The 25,071-nt window shown below is 41.7% G+C and overlaps 1 protein-coding gene across 2 annotated transcripts in view; it reads left to right on the top strand.

Annotated features, from left to right (window-relative positions):
• The window catches only part of txndc16 (thioredoxin domain containing 16), a 53,175-nt gene that overhangs the window by 2,643 nt on the left and 25,461 nt on the right, over positions 1-25,071 (top strand). For both annotated transcript variants that reach the window (XM_029729355.1, XM_029729356.1), the window contains exons 6-16: positions 1,337-1,458; positions 1,809-1,899; positions 9,243-9,405; positions 9,738-9,904; positions 10,497-10,557; positions 12,941-13,052; positions 13,445-13,591; positions 20,599-20,658; positions 21,098-21,272; positions 22,095-22,231; positions 22,317-22,401. In XM_029729355.1, the coding sequence (XP_029585215.1) occupies positions 1,337-1,458; positions 1,809-1,899; positions 9,243-9,405; positions 9,738-9,904; positions 10,497-10,557; positions 12,941-13,052; positions 13,445-13,591; positions 20,599-20,658; positions 21,098-21,272; positions 22,095-22,231; positions 22,317-22,401 (1,320 nt within the window). The remainder of the gene's footprint in view (positions 1-1,336; positions 1,459-1,808; positions 1,900-9,242; positions 9,406-9,737; positions 9,905-10,496; positions 10,558-12,940; positions 13,053-13,444; positions 13,592-20,598; positions 20,659-21,097; positions 21,273-22,094; positions 22,232-22,316; positions 22,402-25,071) is intronic.

A 25,071-nucleotide genomic window follows, 5' to 3' on the forward strand; every position in this document is an offset into this window, starting at 1 on the left:
CTATAATTGTGATATCATGACTGAATTTCAGTGACTACATTTCTCCAGACCCATCCCTCAGCTTTTTACTGAAACAGTGGCGGGGATCACGCTTTGTTTCAACTGCTGGTTGGCCCTTTAAGGGTAGGGTAATCTGATCCTAGATCTGTGCTTAGGGGCGACTTCTACTTTGAGCTGGGAGTACAGTTGCTCACCTAGGGGTCAATCGATGTATAACTCTCACCTTTGGAACTCTGGCAACTCAGTCAGTCGGTGCCTGCCGAGTCAGTGTCTTTGTAGATGTTGTCTCCAAGTAACAAATAATGGAGACAACTGATGGGTTATTTGAGCTAATCTATACTTTGAGCTTGGCTTTAGGCAGCTTCTCGCTTCAGCGGAAGCGCTGTAGCCTCACTGATAGGAAGAGGCTTTGACAGACCTTTGACACACCCGGGGCGGCAGGTAACCTAGTGGTTAGAGCGTTGGGCCAGTAACCGAAAGGTTGTTAGATGGAATCCCTGAGCTGACAAGGTAAAGATCTGTAGTTCTGCCCCTGAACAAGGCAGTTATCCCACTGTTCCTAGGCCGTCATTGTAAATAAGAATTTGTTCTTAACTGACTTGGTTGTTAGATCAAAGTTAAATTAAGTTAGTGTATCAAGAAATGACCGGTCACTTTAAAGGGTGACTGCACTTCTGTATTTGGCCTCGTTTTAAATTTGGTTCATTAACCAAAGGCAACCCAAATTTACCAAACACATTATGATTGGGTCATCCGAATTGATGTTTACGAGTGTGCTGACAGCTGTGGGCAGGATTGAAACAAACCCAACCTTCATTTATGCTGTGATGCAATCACGACCACAAGTCTCACAAAACTGTTTTGGACGAGACTGACTTTATGACCAATATTAACCTATTTACACTTTGTAGTCAATTTTGACAGTATAATAAATGCTTCTGACTCATAGGCTGTTTAAAAAAAAAAAAAATGTTGTTTTTTAGGGGCAGTTGCTCTGTAATTCAACATGTACACTGACAAATGACATACCATTTTTCATTGGTGTGTACATAATGAGTATAAACTCCCACACAATTTGCTTGCAGAGTCTCTATTATTGATTGTGCTATTTTGTGACGCACAGTCAATAAATTATACCCTTTGAAAGCACCGTATGAAGGGACTTTTTATTCATTTGAACTATTGTAGGGTTGAGTAAATCTTGAGTACTGTTGCACAATGGAACATGAACATGTATGAATGCATTTCACTAATTTGTGTACAGTAACCTGCTAGGCGAGGGAATTTATTTGAATGGCCATGTATATGTAATGTATGTGACCTGTCCCTCTCTCAGCACTGTGCTTTTTGACGAGGTGAGGTACGTCCATACAGTTGCTGAGCTACAGTCAGTGGAGAGGGCAGCTAAAGGCAAGGCTGACATTGTGCTAGGCCATGTCCAGGTCTTGGGCTTACCAGGTAAGGTCCAGTCTCCCACACTACCTTAAAAGGTTAATAATAAAGAAGGAAACCACAAGGGGTGCATCTCAGTTAGTCTGAGGTTTCCTCACTCCTCATCTCAGAGGGCATATTGCTTTCACCCAGCCTGGGTTTTCAGATTTAAGAGAAATCCATTTGACTACCGACTTGTTGCCAAGGATGAAAGTAGTTTTCATATATCATACATTTCTTTATATCCAAAGCTATAGAAAATGATTTTGCTATTCAACCCCTTGGTTACATTTTAGTGCAGCCTAACACTTTGTACCAACTTCTCTGAGTTGTTTTGTCATTTGGTGTAACCTTCACGTCCCTGTCATTCTATCCAGAGCACCGAGCGTTGATGGAGACAGCGTTTGTGTACGGAGTCAAGTACCAGTTTGTGCTGACCACAGGAGGCCCAGTGCTGACGAACATGGGGTCAGTGTTCTTCCATCCATAGCCCCCTTGGGAACCCCATCCAAGCTAAAGAGGCCACCTCTCCCCAGTCACAAGATATGTGTTCAGTAGGGAACAGCGTGGCAAAACAATTTTCAAAGGAAAATAGGTTTGGGCAGTAGACAGTGTATATGGGGGTTATTTGGAAAAGTGTTTTTATAAATGTGAATATTTTTAAGTAAACACCTGCAGTCAACTCTTGCAGTAATTATTATAATTGTTTTTTCATTATGACGCTTACCGGTAATCCCCAGTCACGTGGTGTTTGTTTACAAGCACACAATGACAAGAGATCTGAGTCACTTACTGTCCGTTTATACTATACAAGTGGCACTCCTCCTAATGTGGGTGCTAGGTAGTGCTAAGTAAACTCAGCAAAAAAAAGAAACGCCCTCTCACTGTCAACTGCGTTTATTTTCAGTAAACTTAACGTGTAAATATAAGGAACATAACAAGATTCAACAACTGAGACATAAACTGAACAAGTTCCACAGACATGTGACTAACAGAAATGGGATAATGTGTCCCTGAACAAAGGGGGGGTCAAAATAAAAAATAACAGTCAGTATCTGGTGTGGCCACCAGCTGTATTAAGTACTGCAGTGCATGTCCTCCTCATAGACTGCACCAGATTTGCCAGTTCTTGCAGTGAGATGTTACCCCACTCTTCCACCAAGGCACCTGCAAGTTCCCGGATGTATCTTGGGGGGGGGGGTGAATGATCCAACAGGTCCCAGACGTGCTCAATGGGATTGAGATCCGGGCTCTTCGCTGGCCATGGCAGAACACTGACGTTCCTGTCTTGCAGGAAATCACACAGAACAAGCAGTATGGCAGCTGGCATTGTCATGCTGGAGGGTCATGTCAGGATGAGCCTGCAGGTAGGGTACCACATGAGGATGTCTTCCCTGTAACGCACAGCGTTGAGATTGCCTGCAATGACAACAAGCTCAGTCCAATGATGCTGTGACACACCGCCCCAGACCATAACGGACCCTCCACCTCCAAATCGATCCTGCTCCAGAGTACAGGCCTCGGTGTAACGCTCATTCCTTTGACAATAAACGTAAATCCGACCATCACCCCTGGTGAGACACAACCGCGACTTGTCAGTGGAGAGCACTTTTTACCAGTCCTGTCTGGTCCTGCGACGGTGGGTTTGTGCCCATAGGCGACGTAGTTGCTGGTGACGTCTGGTGAGGACCTGACTTACAACAGGCCTCCAAGCCCTCAGTCCAGCCTCTCTCTCAGCCGATTGTGGACAGTCTGAGCACTGATGGAGGGATTGTGCGTTCCTGGTGTAACTCGAGCAGTTGTTGTTGCCATCCTGTACCTGTCCCGCAGGTGTGATGTTCGAATGTACCGATCCTATGTAGGTGTTGTTTGTTACACATGGTCTGCCACTGCGAGGACGATCAGCTGTGTCCATCTTGTCTCCCTGTAGCGCTGTCTTAGGTGTCTCACAGTACGGACATGGCAATTTATTGCCCTGGCCACATCTACAGTCCTCATGCGTCCTTGCAGCATGCCTAAGGCACGTTCACGCAGGGACCCTGGGCATCATTCTTTTTGTGTGTTTCAGAGTCAGAAAGGCCTCTTTAGTGTCCTAAATTTTCATAACTGTGACCTTAATTGCCTAACGTCTGTAAGCTGTTATTGTCTTACTGACCGTTCCACAGGTGCACGTTCATTAATTGTTTATGGTTCATTGAACAAACATGGGAAACAGTGTTTAACCTCTCTGGGCTACTCAACAGCCAGTTGAATCCCGTGGCGCGTTATTCAAATACATTAGAAATGCTATTACTTCAATTTCTCAAACATATGACTATTTTACAGCATTTTAAAGACAAGACTCTCGTTAATCTAACCACACTGTCCGATTTCAAAAAGGCTTTACAACGAAAGCAAAACATTAGATTATGTCAGCAGAGTACCCAGCCAGAAATAATCAGATACCCATTTTTCAAGCTAGCATATAATGTCACATAAACCCAAACCACAGCTAAATGCAGCACTAACCTTTGATGATCTTCATCAGATGACAATCTTAGGACATTATGTTATACAATACATGCATGTCTGTTCAATCAAGTTCATATTTATATCTATAGCAGGTGACTAGCATGTGACTAGCATTCCCACCGAACACTTCCGGTGAATTTACTAAATTACTCACGATAAACGTTCACAAAAAACATAACAATTATTTTAAGAATTATAGATACAGAACTCCTCTATGCACTCGATATGTCCGATTTTTAAAATAGCTTTTCGGTGAAAGCACATTTTGCAATATTCTCAGTAGATAGCCCGGCATCACAGGGCTAGCTATTTAGACACCCAGCAAGTTTAGCATTCACCAAAGTCAGATTTACTATACGAAAAATGTTATTACCTTTGCTGTCTTCGTCAGAATGCACTCCCAGGACTTCTACTTCAATAACAAATGTTGGTTTGGTCCCAAATAATCCATAGTTATGTTCAAACAGCGGCGTTTTGTTCGTGCGTTCAAGACACTATCCGAAGCGTAAATAAGGGTTACGAGCATGGTGCATTTCGTGACAAAAAAATTCTAAATATTCCATTACCGTACTTCGAAGCATGTCAACCGCTGTTTAAAATCAATTTTTATGCCACTTTTCTCATAAAAAAGCGATAATATTCCGACCGGCAAAGCCTGTTTACATTCAACGAGAGAGAAAGTAAAAGCATTCTATCCCCTCATGCACGAGCCTCAGTCCAAAGGCCCTCTGATAGAGCACTTGCCAAACGCGCTAGTGTGTTTCAGCCTGGGCCTTGAATTACGTCATTCAGCTTTTTCCCGGGTTCTGAGAGCCTATGGGAGCCGTAGGAAGTGTCACGTTACAGCAAAGATCCTCAGTCTTCAATTAAAAAGAGCCAAGATGGACAACAACTTGTCAGACAGGCCACTTCCTGGGCAGAATCTTCTCAGGTTTTTGCCTGCCATATGAGTTCTGTTATACTCACAGACACCATTCAAACAGTTTTAGAAACTTTAGGGTGTTTTCTATCCAAAGCCAATAATTATATGCATAGTCTAGTTACTGGGCAGGAGTAGTAACCAGATTAAATCGGGTACTTTTTTTTTATCCGGCCGTGTAAATACTGCCCCCTATCCCCAACAGGTTAAACCATTTACAATGAAGATCTGAAGTTATTTGGATTTTTACGAATTATCTTTGATGGACAGGGTCCTGAAAAAGGTACATATCTTTTTTTGCTGAGTTTATTAACAGCCATTGTCAGCCAATCCAGAAGAGGTTGGAAGCTATGGTGCGCTTTGATTGATGTTGTGACGCGAGTGACCAAAGAGGATTTGAATAAACTTTAATCCCGCCCTGTTCAGCTCCCTTGCCTATGCTCGCATTGCTCATCGGTCCCCCAGCTCAGTCTGCTTCTCTCGCTTTCCTTTCATTGAAAATTAATGGATCCGATGTTTCACCATGTGATGCTGCTTCCTAGTGTAAACGCAGCGTCACTGTTGTGCGCCAGTTGATCTACAGTGGTTCGTCCTTTAAAAGTTGCAGCGTACTGCGTTGTAGCTTGCATGGTGCCACAGAATTCTATGGCACGTTATTTAAGTGTGAACCACTGGTACCATTAATGCGAGTTAGTGTTAGTTTGACCACCAGAGGGCATCTTTGAGAAGCATTTGATAGCCTTTGATAGTGGCTGTACTAGAGAATTTAAAACCTTTTTTGTTAAGCACATAGTATTTGGGACTGATTTTTAAGAAATTTTGCTTAATTAATTAATATTATGGTGTTTCTATTCCCCCCCAAAAATAAAGGAAAATATTGCGCTGTACAATGTGACGATCGGGAGTACAGTACTGTGCTATTTAATTAAAGAATCCCCGATAGGGAGGAAGGAGTAGGCTGTCCTTGTAAATAAGAATTTGTTCTTACTAGACTTGCCTAGTTAAATAAAAGTTACACTAAGAGCATAACATTTCTACTGTATAATTGTAGTCTAATCAATACCCAAACAGATATTCAGGGAAATAAAAATCTGATTGATTTACATTGTTTTAGTTTGAATGTGCAGACTGGCACTAAGAACAGAACAGCGGGAATGTTTCCCTAGTCAGCGCCATTATTAGTGCAATGCCCCTTACCCTAGAGGGGTTATGTCCGGCCACATCCGGTAAAATTGCAGAGCGCCAAATTAAAAAAACAGAAATACTCATAATAAATTCATAAAACATACAAGTGTTATACATCGGCTTAAAGATGAACTTCTTGTTAATCCAGCCGCTGTGTCAGATTTCAAAAAGGCTTTACGGAGAAAGCATACCATGCGATTTATGAGGACAGCGCCCTGTGTAAAAAAAAGCATTATCATTTTTACCAGCCAAGTCGAGGAGTCACTAAAGTCAGAAATAGCGATAAAATTAATCACTTACCTTTGATCTTCATATGGTTGCACTCACAAGACTCCCAGTTACACAGTAAATGTTTGTTTTGTTCGATGAAGTCCCTCTTTATGTCCCAAAAACTCAGTTTTGTTCGGTAATCCAATGGCTCCAAGGCGATCACAACAGGCAGACCAATACACACTAAAAGTACCGGTAAAATTTGTCGAAACATGTCAAACGATGTTTATAGTTAATCCTCAGGTTGTTTGTCTTTATAATCAATAATATTTCAACCGGACAATACCGTTTTCAATAGAAAGGAAAAATAACAAACGGCGTGCCAAATCAGGTCTGCAAACTTCCTCTGACCAAAATGGCTTTTTACATGTCTTTTTTCAAAATAAAAGCCTGAAACCATGTCTAAAGATTGTTGACATCTTGTGGAAGCCATAGGAACTGCAATCTGATTCCTAACCCATTGGATTCTCTATAGGCATTGAGTTGAAAAACAGCCACATGAAAATAATTCCACATCCTCGATGGATTTTTCTCAGGTTTTTGCTTGCCATATCAGTTCTGTTATACTCAGACATTATTTTAACAGTTTTGGAAACTTTAGAGTTTTCTATCTATATGCATATCCTAGCTTCTGGGCCTGAGTAACAGGCAGTTTACTTTTGGCACGCTTTTCATCTGGAGGTCAAAATACTGCACCCTACCCAAGAGAGGTTAAAGTGTTACACGGAACCCAAACCGACTGTGCGCATGCGCCATCGTGCATAAATTTATTTTGTCCCCCCCACAACAAACGCGATCACAACACGCAGGTTAAAATATCAAAACAAACTCTGAACCAATTATATTAATTTGGGGACAGGTCGAAAAGCATTAAACATTTATGGCAATTTAGCTAGCTAGCTTGCACTTGCTAGCTAATTTGACCTATTTAGCTAGCTTGCTGTTGCTAGCTAATTTGTCCTGGGAAATAAATATTGTTCTTATTTTACCAGAAATGCACAAGGTCCTCTACTCCACCAATCAATCCACACATAAAACAGTCAACCGAATTGTTTCTAGTCATCTCTCCTCCTTCCATGCCTTTTCTTCTCTTGATTTTATATTGCGATTGGCAACTTTCATAAATTAGGTAACCGACACTGACCTATTTCGTCTTTCAGTCACCCATGTTGGTATAACCAATGAGGAGATTACACGTGGGTACCTGCTTCTATAAACCAATGAGGAAATGGGAGAGGCAGGACTTGCAGTGTGATCTGCATCAGAAATAGAACTAACTTCTATTTTAGCCCCTCCCCTCCCTCCTCCTCCCTTCTCTTTGGGCTAGGTCGGTCTTCTGTGCGCAGCTCTGCTGCCCGTCCTGTGCCTTGAACCTTGCACGCTTTCAGTGGATACAGCTGGAGAACTGCAAGGCAATCCCATTGTGCGCCACTCGGGAACCATGACCAATAGATATTGTCCTGCTAATAACAGGGTTAATAAGATATCTGTGAGAATATCCAATGGGCTTTTATTATTATAATAATCGCTTTGTTTTTAAAAATTACAATATTTTGGAGTTTTTGTTTTCTAATAACGTAAATTGAGCGAGGATAAAGTTAAGGCCGGCACGGGTATTGAACCAGCATCTATAGCAACACAGCTTGCACGGTATGCAGTGTCTTAGACCGTTGCGCCACTCAGACACTGTACAATGACTGGTCGGGAGTGGGCTAAAGTACTACAGTAAGAGTAAAATAAAAATCTTAGCAACAACAGTTTTAGTAAGTAATACTGAAGTCGTGCACAATTATCAGTTTATATTTAGGTTTGTCGCCCATACATTGTCAGACACAGTAAGAGCACTGATTATGCTTTTTGGTCCAACTCCCCTTGCGCTGGTCTGGAGCAATGAAGTGGTGACGCAGGGTACCGTACTAAACCACAAATGACCTCTAAATCCCGCAGCATAATTGCAAAACTTTTAGTGGAGCAACCACTGTATATAGTTGCAGTCTAATTCACAACCGTTTGCCAACTAGATATCTTATAACTACAAGGGTTAACTGTCTAAAATCTGCTAAATGCTCTGCAGTTGTGCATTTGGTTTGCTTACTTAGTAGTTACATTATTTAGCTGGTTAGCTTCTTTGCTTGGTAACAGCGGCGAATCCCCTCATGGGTCAAGAGCCTTGCTGTCTATTTGTTTTGTGAGTAGCGTTTTTTAGTTTGTTTTATAGCTGGGATGTCTAACCTGCATATAGTTTCAGAGACTGTATAAGATGCTCACAATGCGCTCACTAGCGTTTAGCTATGGAAATTGACATATACTTGTTAGCATTGCTAACCTTCAGATTACAGAGCCTCAGTGGGGTTTGAAAATAGTGCCCCTTGTGTTCAGTGTCTGTATTACCAAATATCCTGGGATGGCACAAGGTCGTTATGAAATCTGTATACCGCCCAAGTCTGGGGGGAAAAAAACATATTGGTCAATACAGGATGTACATCCCCTTTCACTCTTGTTTCAAACCGTTTTCTCTACTGAACATGACCGTGATGAAACTGTATGAAAGAATATGCTTTTGAAACATCATTCCCTCTTCTGTATGAAATGTGAAGGTCAGATGTCTAATAACCCTGGATGATATACGTAGATGCCCATGTGGTATATATGGAATGTATGACCAAATGGGTTTGCACCATGACAAGGTAACTAGAATCCTCTTTCTATATGTCTATGGCTTAGACTTTTGCTCAACTCCCAAATGACCCCTAGACATTTTGTGTAGATCTGAAAGCTTGGATACCCGTGTCTTTGATAGCCTAAATATACTTATCCCAATATTGCTTACACTTCAGATCACACAAAAGGGTAGGTGCCTGGGCACAATTTACAATTCGGCATATTACGACCATTGGTTTCATCTTCCTCTTGTGCTACATTGCAGGGTGGAGGATATTTCATCTCTGACAGCAGGTCTGTGGTTTCTGCACTGTAAGGGTGCGCCCCAATCCCAGCACTCAGACCCCTGTCCACACACGGCCCTAAGGAGAGCCCTCACCACCCTCCACATCTACACCTTCCTCCAGCTGATGGAAGCCCCACTGGTGGTGAGAAGCCAAGTCTCCAATCAGTCTCTACTCCCTAGCTGGTGGTTGATTTCAGACAGAGTGAATACTGGAGCCACCCTCCTGGCAGTCCCTGCCACAGTGTCTATGCATCCCTTGTCAACAATATATTCACTTCAAAGACAACTTCAATTCAAAACAAGCAAATAAAACAGCCTTCATGCTTAGAGAACAGTTTGATTAGCAATTCTTAGGCTACAGGCAGAATACATGTATCCCTTGTTGGTGGAACTGTAGTGATTTTGCTCCATCTTTTTGTCGTTATTGTTCATGTCTGGGATTAAAAAAGTTTATACAATTTCTCTCCCTATCAGAGTGAGGCCTCAGTGGAGCCCTCAGAGGTGAACATGGTCCACAGCCACCTCCAGGTGCCCCTGCTCTTCCTCTTCTCTCAGCCCCATACGGTGGCCCTTGACCGGGTCACTGCCCAAACTCTTGCCTGGAGGCTGAGAGGCCAGGTGGGCCTGGTGCTCATCCACAGGTCAGTACCAGCAGAGAGCCATGACAACACTGGCTCATCCTACCTTTTGTTGGGTTGTGTTAATTTATCATGAAATGGAAGAAAACAGTCTGAAATTGAGTTAAACAGGTTGGTAGTAGGTGTACTATCTGTGTGTGTCTTATAAGAAATGCTTGTTTGTGTTTTCTTTTGTATGTTTTACATTTTAGTAATTTAGCAGACTCGCTTATCCAGAGCGATGTCATTCCCTTTTTCTAACGGGCGATTTTGAAACATTTTGCTTCAGTGTTCCCTAATTTAACATTACCCTGGTTATAGTCATCATGGGTTGGTAGTTCCTACCTATTGCAATATGGCTTGGTCCATGATCTTTAGCCCCTACCCTCTATGCACTCGTAAATGTAAAGATCTGAAAGGATTTGTAGAGTGAGCAGTATGGTAGTAGTTCTGATGAGCTTGGCACTGGACCCCCCCCCCCCCCCCCCCCCCCCTGTATTGTGTATACCTATGCAATCCTTTCAAATGTACTTGACATGACCATTGAATTAACATGTAATCTATTCCAACAACACAAGCAAAGAGTAAACTGACTATTCTTTCTAATCTGTGGCAGAGAGAGTCCTGATGTAAAAATACCACTGGAATACAATGCTGCTTACAGACTACCAGGAGAGGTGAGTCCCTTTTTTTTATTATTTAGCAAGTTACATAAATTGCTTTATAGAAAGTAATCCATTTCTCCTAACAAAATATTATTTGTGATGGCCATACCACCAGGCTTAGTTACAGTGAGCTCAAAGTATTGGGACAGTGACACTTTTTTTGTTGTTGTTTTGGCTCTGTACTCCAGCATTTTGGAATGAAATGCTACAATGACAATGAGGTAAAAGTGCAGACTGTCTGCTTTAATTTGAGGGGATTTTCATCCATATTGGGTGAACCGTTTTAGAAATTACAGCACTTTTTATACATAGTCTACCCCATTTCATGGGACCAAATTCACTTATGTGTATTAAAATAATAAAAAGTGTTCTTTGGTCCCATTTCCTAGCATGCAATGACTACATCAAGGTTGTGACTCTACAACGTTGTTGGATGCACTTACTGTCTGTTTTGGTTGTGTTTCAGATTATTTTGTGCCCAGTAGAAATGAATGGTAAATTGTGTTGTCATTGGATTCACTTTTGTTGTAAATAAGAATATAATATGTTTCTAAACACTGCTACATTAATGTGGATGCTACCATGATTCTGGATAATCCTGAATGAATTGTGAATAATGATGAGTGCGAAGCTATGGACGCACAAATATTAAACCCCCCAAAAATGCTTACCTCCCCTGTTATTGTAATGGTGAGATGTCTTGGGGGTATGATATTTGTGCGTCAAACTTTCTTACCCATCGTTATTCACTATTCATTCAGGGTTCTGTAATCAAGGTAGCATCCACATTAATGTAGAAGTGTTTAGAAATGTATTCTATTGTTATTTAAAATAAGTGACTCAAACTGCACAATACATTATTTACAGGGCCCTCCACTAATTGGCACCCTTGGTAAATATCAGCAAAATGGGCTGTGAAAAAAGTCTTTATTGTTTATCCTCTTGGTCTTTTATTCAAAATATTCACACAAATCTAACCTTTTTTTAAAGTAAAATAATTGAAAGAAAAAATGTATCAAACAAATATGTACGCCACAATTATTGGCACCCCTTCATTCAATACTTTGTGCAACCTCCTTTTGCCAAGAACAGCTATGAGTCTTCTCCTAAATGCGTTGAGGTTGGAGAACACATGGCAAGGGATCTGAGACCATTCCTCCATACAGAATCTCTTCAGATCCGAGGTCTATGCTTGTGGACTCTCTTCAGCTCATCCCACAGGTTTTCTATGGGGTTTAGGTCAGGGGACTCAGATGGCCATGGCAAAACCATGATTCTATCGTCAGTAAACCGTTTTTGAGGTGTGCTTTGGATCATTGTCCTGCTGGAAGATCCAACCACGGCCCAGTTTAAGCTTCCTAGCAAAGGCAGTCAGGTTTTGATTTGATATCTGCTGGTACATGGAGTCCATGATACCATGTATCCTAACAAGTTTAGTTTGTTTGATGACCGCAAAGGCTTTTTTTTATGGCAACCCTCCCAAACAACTTGTGGTTATGTAGGTGGCGTCTGATTGTAGTTTTGGAGACTTTCTGACCCCAAGACCCAACTCAGGTCTGCAATTCTCCAGCTGTGATACTTTGGAGATTTTTGGGCCACTGTCCTTGTCCAACAAATATATATATATATATATATATATATATATATATAATTTATTTTTTTTTTATTTTTTTTTTTTTTTCAACAATAAATGTATTTTTCTAGCAGTACACTAGGCATTTAGACTTTACATTTTTTACATTTTTAGTCATTTTAGCAGACGCTCTTATCCAGAGCGACTTACAGTAGTGAATGCATACATTTCATACATTTTTTTTTTCTTCTTCTTCTGTGTTGGCCCCCCGTGGGAATCGAACCCACAACCCTGGCATTACAAACACCATGCTCTACCAACTGAGCTACAGGGAAGGCTAGAATTAAATGTGGAGTGCAGCTTGATGATATCACGTGCCCTGCGTACCTTCAAAAGCATTCAGCAATCATCATTTATTCGAGAAACACTTTCTATTTACATTTAAGTCATTTAGCAGACGCTCTTATCCAGAGCGACTTACAAATCATTTGTCGCAAAAAAATCTACCCGTCGAACGGATTAAAATGTTGTCGAGCTTTAGATAATGTCTCCTGTCTGCCGTTTCCATTATACATGCCGAAATGTTTGACAAATGCTTTTAACAAATTAATCTCCATCCATGAAAACCTGCCTACTGTCCCAATACTTTTGGAGCTCACTGTAAAGAAGTCCTGTTTATTACCACAGTAGTGTACAATCATAATGGCCTCATTTTCAACAGAAGTATATTGATTGGTGTTTGTTGTCCTTCAAGGAGAAATTCTTTCCACAGCTCAAAGTTACATATGCACTTAGACACTAACAATATGCTGTGTTTGTCAGGGTTCAGAGGTCAAGTACCTGATTTTGAACAATCTAGAGGAGGTTATCGACCTGTTCAGAGATGAGAGCACTCCGGAGGAGGAAGAGGACGATGATAATTGGGCCACTCTTGGTAAGAAGGGGTCTTGTTGTAGATATATTTTTATTTCCTTTTCCTTGTTTTAGGTCAACATCATAAACAAACTGTACATGTATTGTAATGCCAACAAGAAACCAGATCACAGAATTTAAATGGTGACACTAAACAACGTTTTTAAATTTCACTTTCAGTTTTCTGCTCTCTACAATGTTTCATTAACCCTAAACACTTTTCATTACATTAAATTAGAAGGGGCATTGTAGAAACGTGTCTAGCCCCTCCCTAGGCAGGTGTGTAGATTGAAGTGGGTTGTTTATGAATGCGCATTAAATTAAATGTTTATAGCACTCTGCTTCCACTGTACGACATTCTGTATATGCTTTTGTATTTCTGGGCTGATTGGTTGACTGTTTCTTTGTCACTAGATGTGCTTGATGATGAGGTGGCAGAGTCTGTGTACAGAGACAGGGGCCAGAGTCTGGACATGGACGCTGTCACAGAACTCACTGCTGACACGTTCCACAGCGCAGTGGCAGAGAGTGACTACACGGTGGTGCTGTTTTACGTGAAATGTGAGCATGTTGGTTTTATATCGTTCTCGATGAGGTTTTAATGTGTAATCTGTTATTTTATTTATCACCTGAGGATACAGGATGAAATGAGGCTAGAACACTCAGACACTTAAAATATTATTTATTTGTATTATAAAATGGACAACTTAAACCTACTATACGTACTATCTCTACCAATCCTATCTTGCTACTACTTCTACAAAATATCTACAAAAAATCTGAGATTGACAGGAAGCCCATATCTGCAGCCAAATCTAACACCCCTGGATGGCTTCTGGTTTCTCTGTCTCTTAAGCATATTTTCTGATTAACTCCATACTTGTAGAATTCTCTCCTGTAAAAGTCAACCTTGCACTTCATCTCCATGTGCTTGTGGAACAGATTGTTTATTCTGCTTAGGCAGGTGCTGTTTGTGGTACCGGAAACAGGCCATGTTTATGGGCCAGGACTTTTAGTGAGTACAGTCCATTCAGTCCTTTCTCATACTCCCAAGCCTTTCTCCTCTTTGCTCACTCTGAGGCTGTCCAGGGTCTCTCACGGTCATGCTATAATAGTGAACCCTGTGCTCCACCTCCAGACCAAGGTTATTATAGTAAACTGAAATGAAAACGATACTGAAACTATCTTTGACTCAAACTAAATTAAAAACATGAAGTATGTTTAGTTTTAGTGTTTAAATAAATATAAACTTCTAATCTAATAGGGTTTTCAAGCTTTTGAGGGGGGGCAAGTTTCAAGCTATTGAATCTGGCGTGTAAATGTGGCCAGGATTTGTCGATGTTTAAAAAAGGCCTAGCTTGGTGGCCAACTTGATTCTTACACGTACTACTAAAGTTAAAGCATTGAATTGGTTTAAACCAGTGGTGTAAAAATAATATAAAGTACTACTTAGGTTGTTTTTTTGGGTGTCTGTACCTTATGTTACTGTTTTATATTTTTGACGACTTTTATTCCACTACATTCCTAAAGAAAATAATGTACTTTTTACTCCATACATTTCCCCTGGGATCCAAAAGTACATTTCGAATGCAGTAAAATGGTCCAATTCACACACTTATCAAGAGAACATTCCCGGTCAATCCTACTGCCTCCGATCTGGCAGACTCACTAAACACAAATGCTTTGTTTTGTAAATGATGTCTGAGTGTTGGCGTGGGCCCCGGGCTATGCGTACATAAAAATAACTGCTCTGTCTGGTTTGCTTTATATAAGGAATGTGAAATGATTCTTTACTTTTTGATTCTTACGTATATTTAAAACCAAGTACTTTTAGACTTTTACTCAAGTAGTATTTTACTGGGGGACTTTCACTTTAACTTAATAGAAAGTAGTAACAGAAGTCATCTTTACTTTTACTATAGAGGGATAATTGGGTACTTTTTCCACCACTGGTTTTAACATGGGTGTGAGCGTTTCCTTTCACCATATATTTAGCACCAGTCTTTGTTCTATTCCCTTTTTAAATCCAAGTCGCATTGAGATTGACTTTTATAATTTCAACTTTAGCTCTCGAACCGAAGGCCATACAGCCATAAGGCTCTCATTTGAACAATTGACCACAGCGGGGCCAATGTCCACAACTGTACCGACGCTCTGTCTCCACGTTAATAACCACCGCATGCAATACGGTTTTGGAAACCTCAGAAATTCTACATTCCTAGCACCCCAAAAATGATTTTACAAAATATACACTTACTGTGCATCGTTATAACAGATTCCCACGAAGATATTGTAGAAACAAAGAACTTTCTTCAGAAACTCGTCAGTCTATTCTTGTTTTGAGAAATGAAGGCTATTCCATGTGCGAAATTGCCAAGAAACTGAAGATCTCGTACAATGCTGTGTACAACTGCCTTCACAGAACAGCGCAAACTGGCTCTAACCAGAATAGAAAGATTAGTGGGAGGCCCCAGTGCACAACTGAGCAAGAGGACAAGTACATTAGTGTCTAGTTTGAGAAACAGACTCCTCACAAGTCCTCAACTGACAACTTCTTTAAATGGTACCCCAAAACACCAGTCTCAACGTCAACAGTGAAGAGGCAACTCCGGGATGCTGGCCTTCTAGGCAGAGTTGCAAAGAAAAAGCCTTATCTCCGACTGGCCAATTAAAAAAAGATGGGCAAAAGGAACACAGACACTGGACGGAGGAACTCTGCCTAGATCTCTATATTCAAAGACTCAATCATGGAGACTCTGCCTAGATCTCTATATTCAAAGACTCAGCATGCTGACAGTTGTGACTGCTTTGTGTGATGTATTGTTGTCTCTACCTTCTTGCCCTTTGTGTTGTTGTCTGTGTCCGATAATGTTTGTACCATGTTTTGTGCTGCTATTAGAGGTCGGCCGATTATGATTTTTCACCGCCGATACCGATTTATTGGGGAACCGAAAAAAGCCGATGACGATTTATTTAAAGTTTTTTTTCCTTTTTGTAGTAATGACAAATACTGAATGAACACTTATTTTAACTTAATTTAATACATAAATACTATCAATTTAGCCTCAAATAAATAATGAAACATGTTCAATTTGGTTTAAATAATGCAAAAACAAAGTGTTGGAGAAGAAAGTAAAAGTGCAATATGTGCCATGTAAAAAAAGCTAACGTTTAAGTTCCTTGCTCAGAACATGAGAACATATGAAAGCTGGTGGTTCCTTTTAACATGAGTCTTCAATATTCCCAGGTAATACGTTTTAGGTTGTAGTTATTATAGGACTATTTCTCTCTATACGATTTGTATTTCATATACACTGCTCAAAAAAATAAAGGGAACACTAAAATAACACATCCTAGATCTGAATGAATGAAATAATCTTATTAAATACTTTTTTCTTTACATAGTTGAATGTGCTGACAACAAAATCACACAAAAATAATCAATGGAAATCCAATTTATCAACCCATGGAGGTCTGGATTTGGAGTCACACTCAAAATTAAAGTGGAAAACCATACTACAGGCTGATCCAACTTTGATGTAATGTCCTTAAAACAAGTCAAAATGAGGCTCAGTAGTGTGTGTGGCCTCCATGTGCCTGTATGACCTCCCTACAACGCCTGGGCATGCTCCTGATGAGGTGGCGGATGGTCTCCTGAGGGATCTCCTCCCAGACCTGGACTAAAGCATCCGCCAATCCTGGACAGTCTGTGGTGCAACGTGGCGTTGGTGGATGGAGCGAGACATGATGTCCCAGATGTGCTCAATTGGATTCAGGTCTGGGGAACGGGCGGGCCAGTCCATAGCATCAATGCCTTCCTCTTGCAGGAACTGCTGACAAACTCCAGCCACATGACGTCTAGCATTGTCTTGCATTAGGAGGAACCCAGGGCCAACCGCACCAGCATATGGTCTCACAAGGGGTCTGAGGATCTCATCTCGGTACCTAATGGCAGTCAGGCTACCTCTGGCGAGCACATAGAGGGCTGTGCGGCCCTCCAAAGAAATGCCACCCCACACCATGACTGACCCACCGCCAAACCGGTCATGCTGGAGGATGTTGCAGGCAGCAGAACGTTCTCCACGGCGTCTCCAGACTCTGTCACGTCTTTCACGTGCTCAGTGTGAACCTGCTTTCATCTGTGAAGAGCACAGGGCGCCAGTGGCGAATTTGCCAATCTTGGTGTTCTCTGGCAAATGCCAAACATCCTGCACGGTGTTGGGCTGTAAGCACAACCCCCACCTGTGGATGTCGAGCCCTCATACCACCCTTATGGAGTCTGTTTCTGACCGTTTGAGCAGACACATGCACATTTGTGGCCTGCTGGAGGTCATTTTGCAGGGCTCTGGCAGTGCTCCTCCTGCTCCTCCTTGCACAAAGGCGGAGGTAGCGGTCCTGCTGCTGGGTTGTTGCCCTCCTACGGCCTCCTCCACGTCTCCTGATGTACTGGCCTGTCTCCTGGTAGCGCCTCCATGCTCTGGACACTACGCTGACAGACACAGCAAACCTTCTTGCCACAGCTCGCATTGATGTGCCATCCTGGATGAGCTGCACTACCTGAGCCACTTGTGTGGGTTGTAGACTCCGTCTCATGCTACCACTAGAGTGAAAGCACCGCCAGCATTCAAAAGTGACCAAAACATCAGCCAGGAAGCATAGGAACTGAGAAGTGGTCTGTGGTCACCACCTGCAGAACCACTCCTTTATTGGGGGTGTCTTGCTAATTGCCTATAATTTCCACCTGTTGTCTATTCCATTTGCACAACAGCATGTGAAATTTATTGTCAATCAGTGTTGCTTCCTAAGTGGACAGTTTGATTTCACAGAAGTGTGATTGACTTGGAGTTACATTGTGTTGTTTAAGTGTTCCCTTTATTTTTTTGAGCAGTGTACCTTTGACTATTGGATGTTCTTATAGGCACTTTAGTATTGCCAGTGTAACAGTATAGCTTCCGTCCCTCTCCTCGCTCAAACCAGGAACACATCGACAACAGCCACCCTCGAAGCAGCGTTACCCATGCAGAGCAAGGGGAACAACTACTCCAAGTCTCAGAGTGAGTGACGTTTGAAAGGCTATTAGCGCACACCCGGCTAACTAGCTAGCCATTTCACATCGGTTACACCAGCCTAATCTTAGGAGTTGATAGGCTTGAAGTCATAAACAGCGCAATGCTTGAAGAATTGCGAAGGGCTGCTGGCAAAACGCACGAAAGTGCTGTTTGAATGAATGCTTACGAGCTTGCTGGTGCCTACCACCGCTCAATCAGACTGCTCTATCAAATATCAAATCATAGACTTAATTATAATATAATAAACACACAGAAATACGAGCCTTAGGTTATTAATATGGTCGAATCCGTAAACTATCATCTCAAACAAAACGTTTATTTTTTTTCAGTGAAATACAGAACCATTCCGTATTTTATCTAACGGGTGGCATCCCTAAGTCTAAATAGTCCTGTTACATTGCACAACCTTCAATGTTATGTCATAATTACGTAAAATTCTGGCAAATTAGTTGAACGAGCCAGGCGGCCCAAACTGTTGCATATACCCTGACTCTGCGTGCAATGAACGCAAGAGAACTGACACAATTTCACCTGGTTAATATTGCCTGCTAACCTGGATTTCTTTTAGCTAAATATGCAGGTTTAAAAATATATACTTCTGTGTATTGATTTTAAGAAAGGCATTGACGTTTATGATTAGGTACAGTCGTGCAACGATTGTGCTTTTTTCGCAAATGCGCTTTTGTTAAATCATCCCACGTTTGGCGAAGTTGGCTGTCTTTGTTTGGAAGAAATAGTATTCACACAGTTCGCAATGAGCCAGGCAGCCCAAACTGCTGCATATACCCTGACTCTGTGGCAGAGGTGACACATTTTCCCTAGTTAAAAGAAATTCATGTTAGCAGGCAAGATTAACTAAATATGCAGGTTTAAAAGTATATACTTGTGTATTGATTTTAAGAAAGGCATTGATGTTTATGGTTAGGTACACGTTGGAGCAACGACAGTACTTTTTCGCGAATGCGCACCGCATCGATTATATGCAACGCAGGACAGGCTAGATGAACTAGTAATATCATCAGCCATGTGTAGTTAACTAGTGATTTATGATAGTTTTTTATAAGATAAGTTTAATGCTAGCTAGCAACTTACCTTGGCTTCTTACTGCATTCGCGTAACGGGCAGGCTTCTCGTGGAGTGCAATGTAAAGCAGGTGGTTAGAGCGTTGGACTAGTTAACCGTAAGGTTGCAAGATTGAATCCCCGAGCTGACAAGGTAAAAATCTGTTGTTCTGCCCCTGAACAAGGCAGGTAACCCACCGTTCCTAGGCCGTCATTGAAAAAAATAAGAATGTGTTCTTAACTGACTTGCCTAGTTAAAAAATATTACATTTTTTAAATCGGCAAATTGGTGGCCAAAAATACCGATTTACCGATTGTTATGAAAACTTGAAATCGGCCCTAATTAATCGGCCATTCCGATTAATCGGTCGACCTCTAGTTGCTACCATGCTATGTTGTCTAAGGTCTCTTTATGTAGTGTTGTCTCTTGTCGTGATGTGTGTTTGTCCTATTTTATTTTTCGTCCCAGTAGGGGGCTGGGATGAATTTTAACATAACTTTATTTACATAAGTATTCAGACCCTTTGCTATGAGACTTGAAATTGAGCTCAGGTGCATCCTTTTATCCATTGATCATCCTTGAGATGTTTCGATAACTTGATTTGGAGTCCACCTGTGGTGGTAATTTTGGAAGGCACACACCTGTTTATATAAGGTCCCACAGTTGACCCTGCTTGTCAGCAAAAACCAAGCCATGAGGTCAAAGGAGTTGTTCTGTGGGCACAGATCTGGGGAAAGTTGCCTCTGCTGCGTTGTTCTCAATCTCAAAATGCCGGTTAATTTGGCTATTATGCACATAGCAACGTAGGGAAAGGCGGCAATTCTACGGTGCACTGAAGATTGTTTCAGAACCACAGACAGCGACTATATCCAACGCAGTAGAAAGCGCATTTGTTATAGAATAACAGATTTATTCGTTTTTATTTTTACCCAATATAACCATATACAATTTCAGTATCACGTCTTAAAATGGACTGTGCTATCCCCGTGCCTCAATGGATTAGTCCACTGAGACGGGTGCGACTCAGACGTGTCTTGTGCACCGTTTTAAAAAAATAATTAGAACTGGCAACCGCTCGACTAAAATCTCGGTCGACCAACAGCCTATCGACCTGTCGACTAAATGAGATCAGCCCTAGTTGCTATACATTCTACCAATTCTATAATTTTCAAATGTATTTTATGATTCAGAATTGCCATGGCAAAGAAAGTCTCACACACAGTTCTGTATAAGCCAATCAGTGTACAAGTAGCATGGTCTCAGATCTGTTTGTGCTATCATGTCAACTCCTTGACAGGTGCCCAGGCTAGTGTAAAAGACACCCCTCGGTCCTGATATTTAAGATAATGTGGCAGCCGTAAAATGTTTATTTAACTACTTTTACAATTATGTTAATTTCTGTATTGAAATGTAAGTCGTTCTATTTTTCTCCACCAGGGGATGCTGTCTCCATGGCTTTCATGCAGTCCTACATAGAGGTCTCAGAATCCCTAGAAGGTAATGCATTAAGACATGCATTTGAATGGTTGATTCAGCAGTTCTTTCAATGTTCTTGTATATCACTGTACTTGAAGCAAAAGGGGTTAGGTAAGTTCCCTGATAATCTTGACAGTTAATCAATATGACCTTTTTTAGCTCTGTCAATAAGCCGTGTCCCACAAAGACCTTGTGGTCGATAAGACAATTTAGGCTCAGTCAATCAATAGAACTATTTTCATCTGGACGGTCAGATCAATATGTCTGACTGTCGGATACTTATGCCATTTGTCTGTATATCTTTATGTATTTGATATCCAGAGCTGTTGATTGTATCTATTTGGCATCTTCAGGAATGTGACAGTGAACTGTATATGTAGCCTATCCATTTGACATCAATGTGTCAGTTGACTTTATGCATGTATCTAACGTGTCCTGTTTCGCCGGATGTATTTATAAGACGCTGACGTCAGCGACGTGGAGCTTGCTGTGCTGGATTGTGGGGAGTGGACTGACGTGTGCAGCGCTCAGAAAATCAGCTCCTTTCCCACCGTCCGTCTGTACTGCCCAAAGGAGCCTAGCCAGCCTTACCAAGGCATGCTGGGTACTGAGAGCCTGAACAGGTTCATCATGCTGTGAGTGACACCTCCACTAAAGTAAAATAGAACATATAGAATATTCTTTTGCATTTATGGACATCTCCTTCAAACTAGGTATATGGGGCTAGTTGAGGTGGGTTCAAAGTTACAGAATGTTCAGCTATAAATGTGTTGTATACAGTAGATATATTGTTTACCCTCGAAGGAAGGCTCAAAAAACTAAAGCTAGGACTTCCTTCATTTACATGTTCTATTTAAAAGTCCATTATGTAGAGAGAAAAAAGGATGGGTATCGCTGCTGTTAGGTTACAATGTCAGTCGAACTTTGAAGGTGCTCAGAATAAAATAAAATGGAACCAGGAAATAGCGGAGGCTATTGTAGGCTTGGGCTGGCTTCTAGCTTAATTTACTTGTTACTGTAATGCCTTCATTTACATATTATAATAATAACAAAGTGACATGGTAGTGTGTTATTACATGTTACCTTAATGCTTTGTTTACATGTTACCTACCTTTCTCAAATTTCACCCTTTTCTGCACATTTATCCATTTGTTCTTAAAACGGGTGCATTCTTTCCTCATCTGGAAGATGAGTGCTTTGTTGGGGGTGTGTGACATTTTTTTTTTTGGAACCACTGTTCTAAAGGGTGCCAGCCATGTCTTTTTTCATAAAGATTTGAAAGCATTTTTGCGTGTTAGTCAGACAGCTTAGAAAGAGCGGGGGAGAAAGCTTAGGGGGAAGGGGTGGAGAAAGGGATCAAACCCCTGTGTGAGCGGTTGCGTACATGTGATAAGACCATCAACCATGGGGCCTGCACATCACCATGTCTGTGTTTTTTCTTTTGGTGTGTAACCCAGGAGTCGTCTGGTGTCCCCTGTCCTCCTGTCTTCTCCTGATGAGGTGACATCATTCCTGGAGGGGGACCTGTACCAGCGACATGCAGCTATCGCCCCCGTCACAGTACTAGGCCTGTTCAGCTCCACAGCAGACGCAGGTAGCGTGTGTGTGTGGCATTGACAAATATAACAATCATGAATTAAAATGGAATTCTCTCGTCTCATAGCGTGTGTGTCTCTCAGGTCTGTCAGTGTTCAAGGAAGCAGCAAAAGCACTCAGAGGAGAGACGATGGTCGGGTTGTTTGCTGACAGACAGGCAGAAATATGGTACAGTGCTAATTTGAAATCATGTGCGTGTGTTTGTATCATACTGGAGGAATCTCACACCCAACAAGCTAGTTTAGGTGCAGGAACATAAGAACTAAAGAAAGTAGTATTTATTTATCCAAGTGTGTGGGGACTTCTTTTTTCAGTCTTCTCAAAGTGTATCATACTCCTAGGATTTTGTTTCTCCATGGATTTTGCTTATGTATGTATTGGAGTTTAATACATGTGCCTTTTGGAATATATCCTGTAATTCTACAATAACATCAGTAACACCACATACTCAACAAATCTGTACACTTAATGTGTGTCCTCTTTAGTAGAGGATGTTTAGAAAGAGTTTGAAATGATAAAAATAAGGAAGATGGTGGGGTGAAGGAGATGGCAACTGGTTTGGTCAGCAGCGGTCATCTTGGGTATTATAGATACGTGACTTTTATTTCTTCACTCTCCACACTCTGGTAAAGACTCCTCAAAGCCCTACCCTTTTATTCAGCTTTTTCTTCGCTGGGACATTAAACATCCATTTAAAAATTTGCCGTATTTATTTTGAGTTGTGACCTAAAGAGTTATCTTGTCAGGTTGACACATTAATGAACGTCACTCACCACAATGGGCTGTAAACAAATACAACGATTTGATCTTAGTTTACTTTTAGAAACAGACAAAATATTGAAGATATTAATATTGCACTTGACACTAACAATAAGGTAAATGTTATTAGCAGTACATTGAAAGTAATTAATATGGTAATTAAATAAGTAATAGTCCTTGGTTGGGGTCTGAGCAGATTATTTGTTGCGATTGCAAACAATAGATGGGTTGTGGAAACTTTTTAGATCCACTATTTATTCCATGGGACAAAACTAGATCTAGGGTATGACTGTGGCAATGCATAGGTTCGGAGACATGTTGGACAAAACCCACTGAGTCGATGATGGCTTCGAAAGCCTTTTCTGAGTGGGTCTGTGGACTTTTCCATGTGAATATTGAAGTCACCAAAAATTTGAATGACCAAAGTCCAATCGGAATTCAGACAACTAAGTCAGATAAGCTGTATACGGCCCAGGAGGCCTGTAAACAGTAGCTATAAAAGTGATTGAGTAAGCTGCATAGATTTCATTACTAAAAGACAGACAAACAGTCCTTTTTTCGTATTGAACTTTGCTGTCGTTAATGTTAGCAACACTTCCGTCTTTTGAGGGATGTGCGGGGATATGGTCACTATTGTAACCAGGAGGAGAGGCCTCATGCAAATTCATCAGGCTTGAGCAATGTTTGTCAGGCCAATCACATCAAGGTTATGATCAGTGATTCGTTAATTGACTGACTGCCTTGGAAGTGAGGGATCTAACTTCCAAGTAGTCCTATTTTGAGATATTATCACAATCTGTTTCAATAATGACTGTAATGGAGGAGATCTTTATTCCAGTGAGATTGCTAAGGCGAACACTGCCATGTTTTGCCTGACCTAGATCGAGACAGACACTGTCTCAAGGGGGAAAGCTGAGCTTACTACACTGACTGCTATGGCAGACTCCACTAAGCCTGCATCCTGTTAGCCATCTCGTTGTAAAGCTAGAGGAGTTAGAGCCCTGTCTATGTTGATAGATAAGATGAGAGCATCCCTCCAGCTTGGATGGAGTCCATCATTCCTCAGCAGGCCAGGCTTTGTCTGGTTTGTGGGAGAGTCTCAAAGGGGGCCAGTTATCTAAAACATCTATATTTTGGGAGGGGGCAGAAAACAGTTTTCAACCAGCGATTGAGTTGTGAGACTCTGCTGTAGAGCTCATCACTCCCTCTAACTGGGAGCAGGCCAAAGACAATTACTTGATGCCAACATCTCTCTGTGACATGGTGAGTTTGGACCCAGGTACAGAGAAGAGACCAGATGAGGAATGTGACATGGTGAGGTTGGACCGAGGTGCAGAGACGAGACCAGACGAGGAATCAGTGGTTGGGGATAAACATAATACTTTACTGAGAAACTGTAACGGAAAGATCACAGTAACACTGGGAAAACAACAAACACTAAGTCGCAAACTCAGGAGACAAACGCACACGGCACATAATTCAAACTTCAGCAAAGGACAACCGAAAACGCACCTTTTTAACAGGGAAATCATAACGATTAAATAGGACACACCTGAGTGTCATTAATGTCCCTAGGACGGTCTCTGCCGCCCTCTGGTGACAGGTGGAACCATGACAGGACAGTACCTCCCTCCTTCTAGGAGTGGCTCCAGCCTTGGAGCCAGAGCGACTACCACGTAGTTGGTTGGAGTCCCAGATCCAGGATGTCCCGAGCAGGCAGCCATGCCCGCTCCTCGGGGCCGTAGCCCTTCCAGTCCACCAGGTACTGCAGGGTGCCTAGGACCCGACGAGCCTCCAACAGATGCCGGACAGTGTAGGCTGGGTGACCGGCGGGGGGGGAGAGAAGGGACTGGTCCTTACCAGCTTGAGACATGGAAGGATGAACAGACCCTCATAGACCTGGGAAGCTGTAGAAAATAGGTGACTGGGTTGATATGACTCAGGATCTTGAATGGTTCCGATGGAGCGAGCTTCATTTTAAGGGAAGATCACCGGTGGACAGCCACACTCGTTGACCCGGTCGGAGGAGCCCATTTTCCTGGTGTTGGAGTCGGGCAGCTGATCAGAGAAAGGAGGATT

This window comes from Salmo trutta, chromosome 33 (assembly GCF_901001165.1).
Source record: "Salmo trutta chromosome 33, fSalTru1.1, whole genome shotgun sequence".
NCBI classification, from domain to species: Eukaryota; Metazoa; Chordata; class Actinopteri; order Salmoniformes; family Salmonidae; genus Salmo; species Salmo trutta.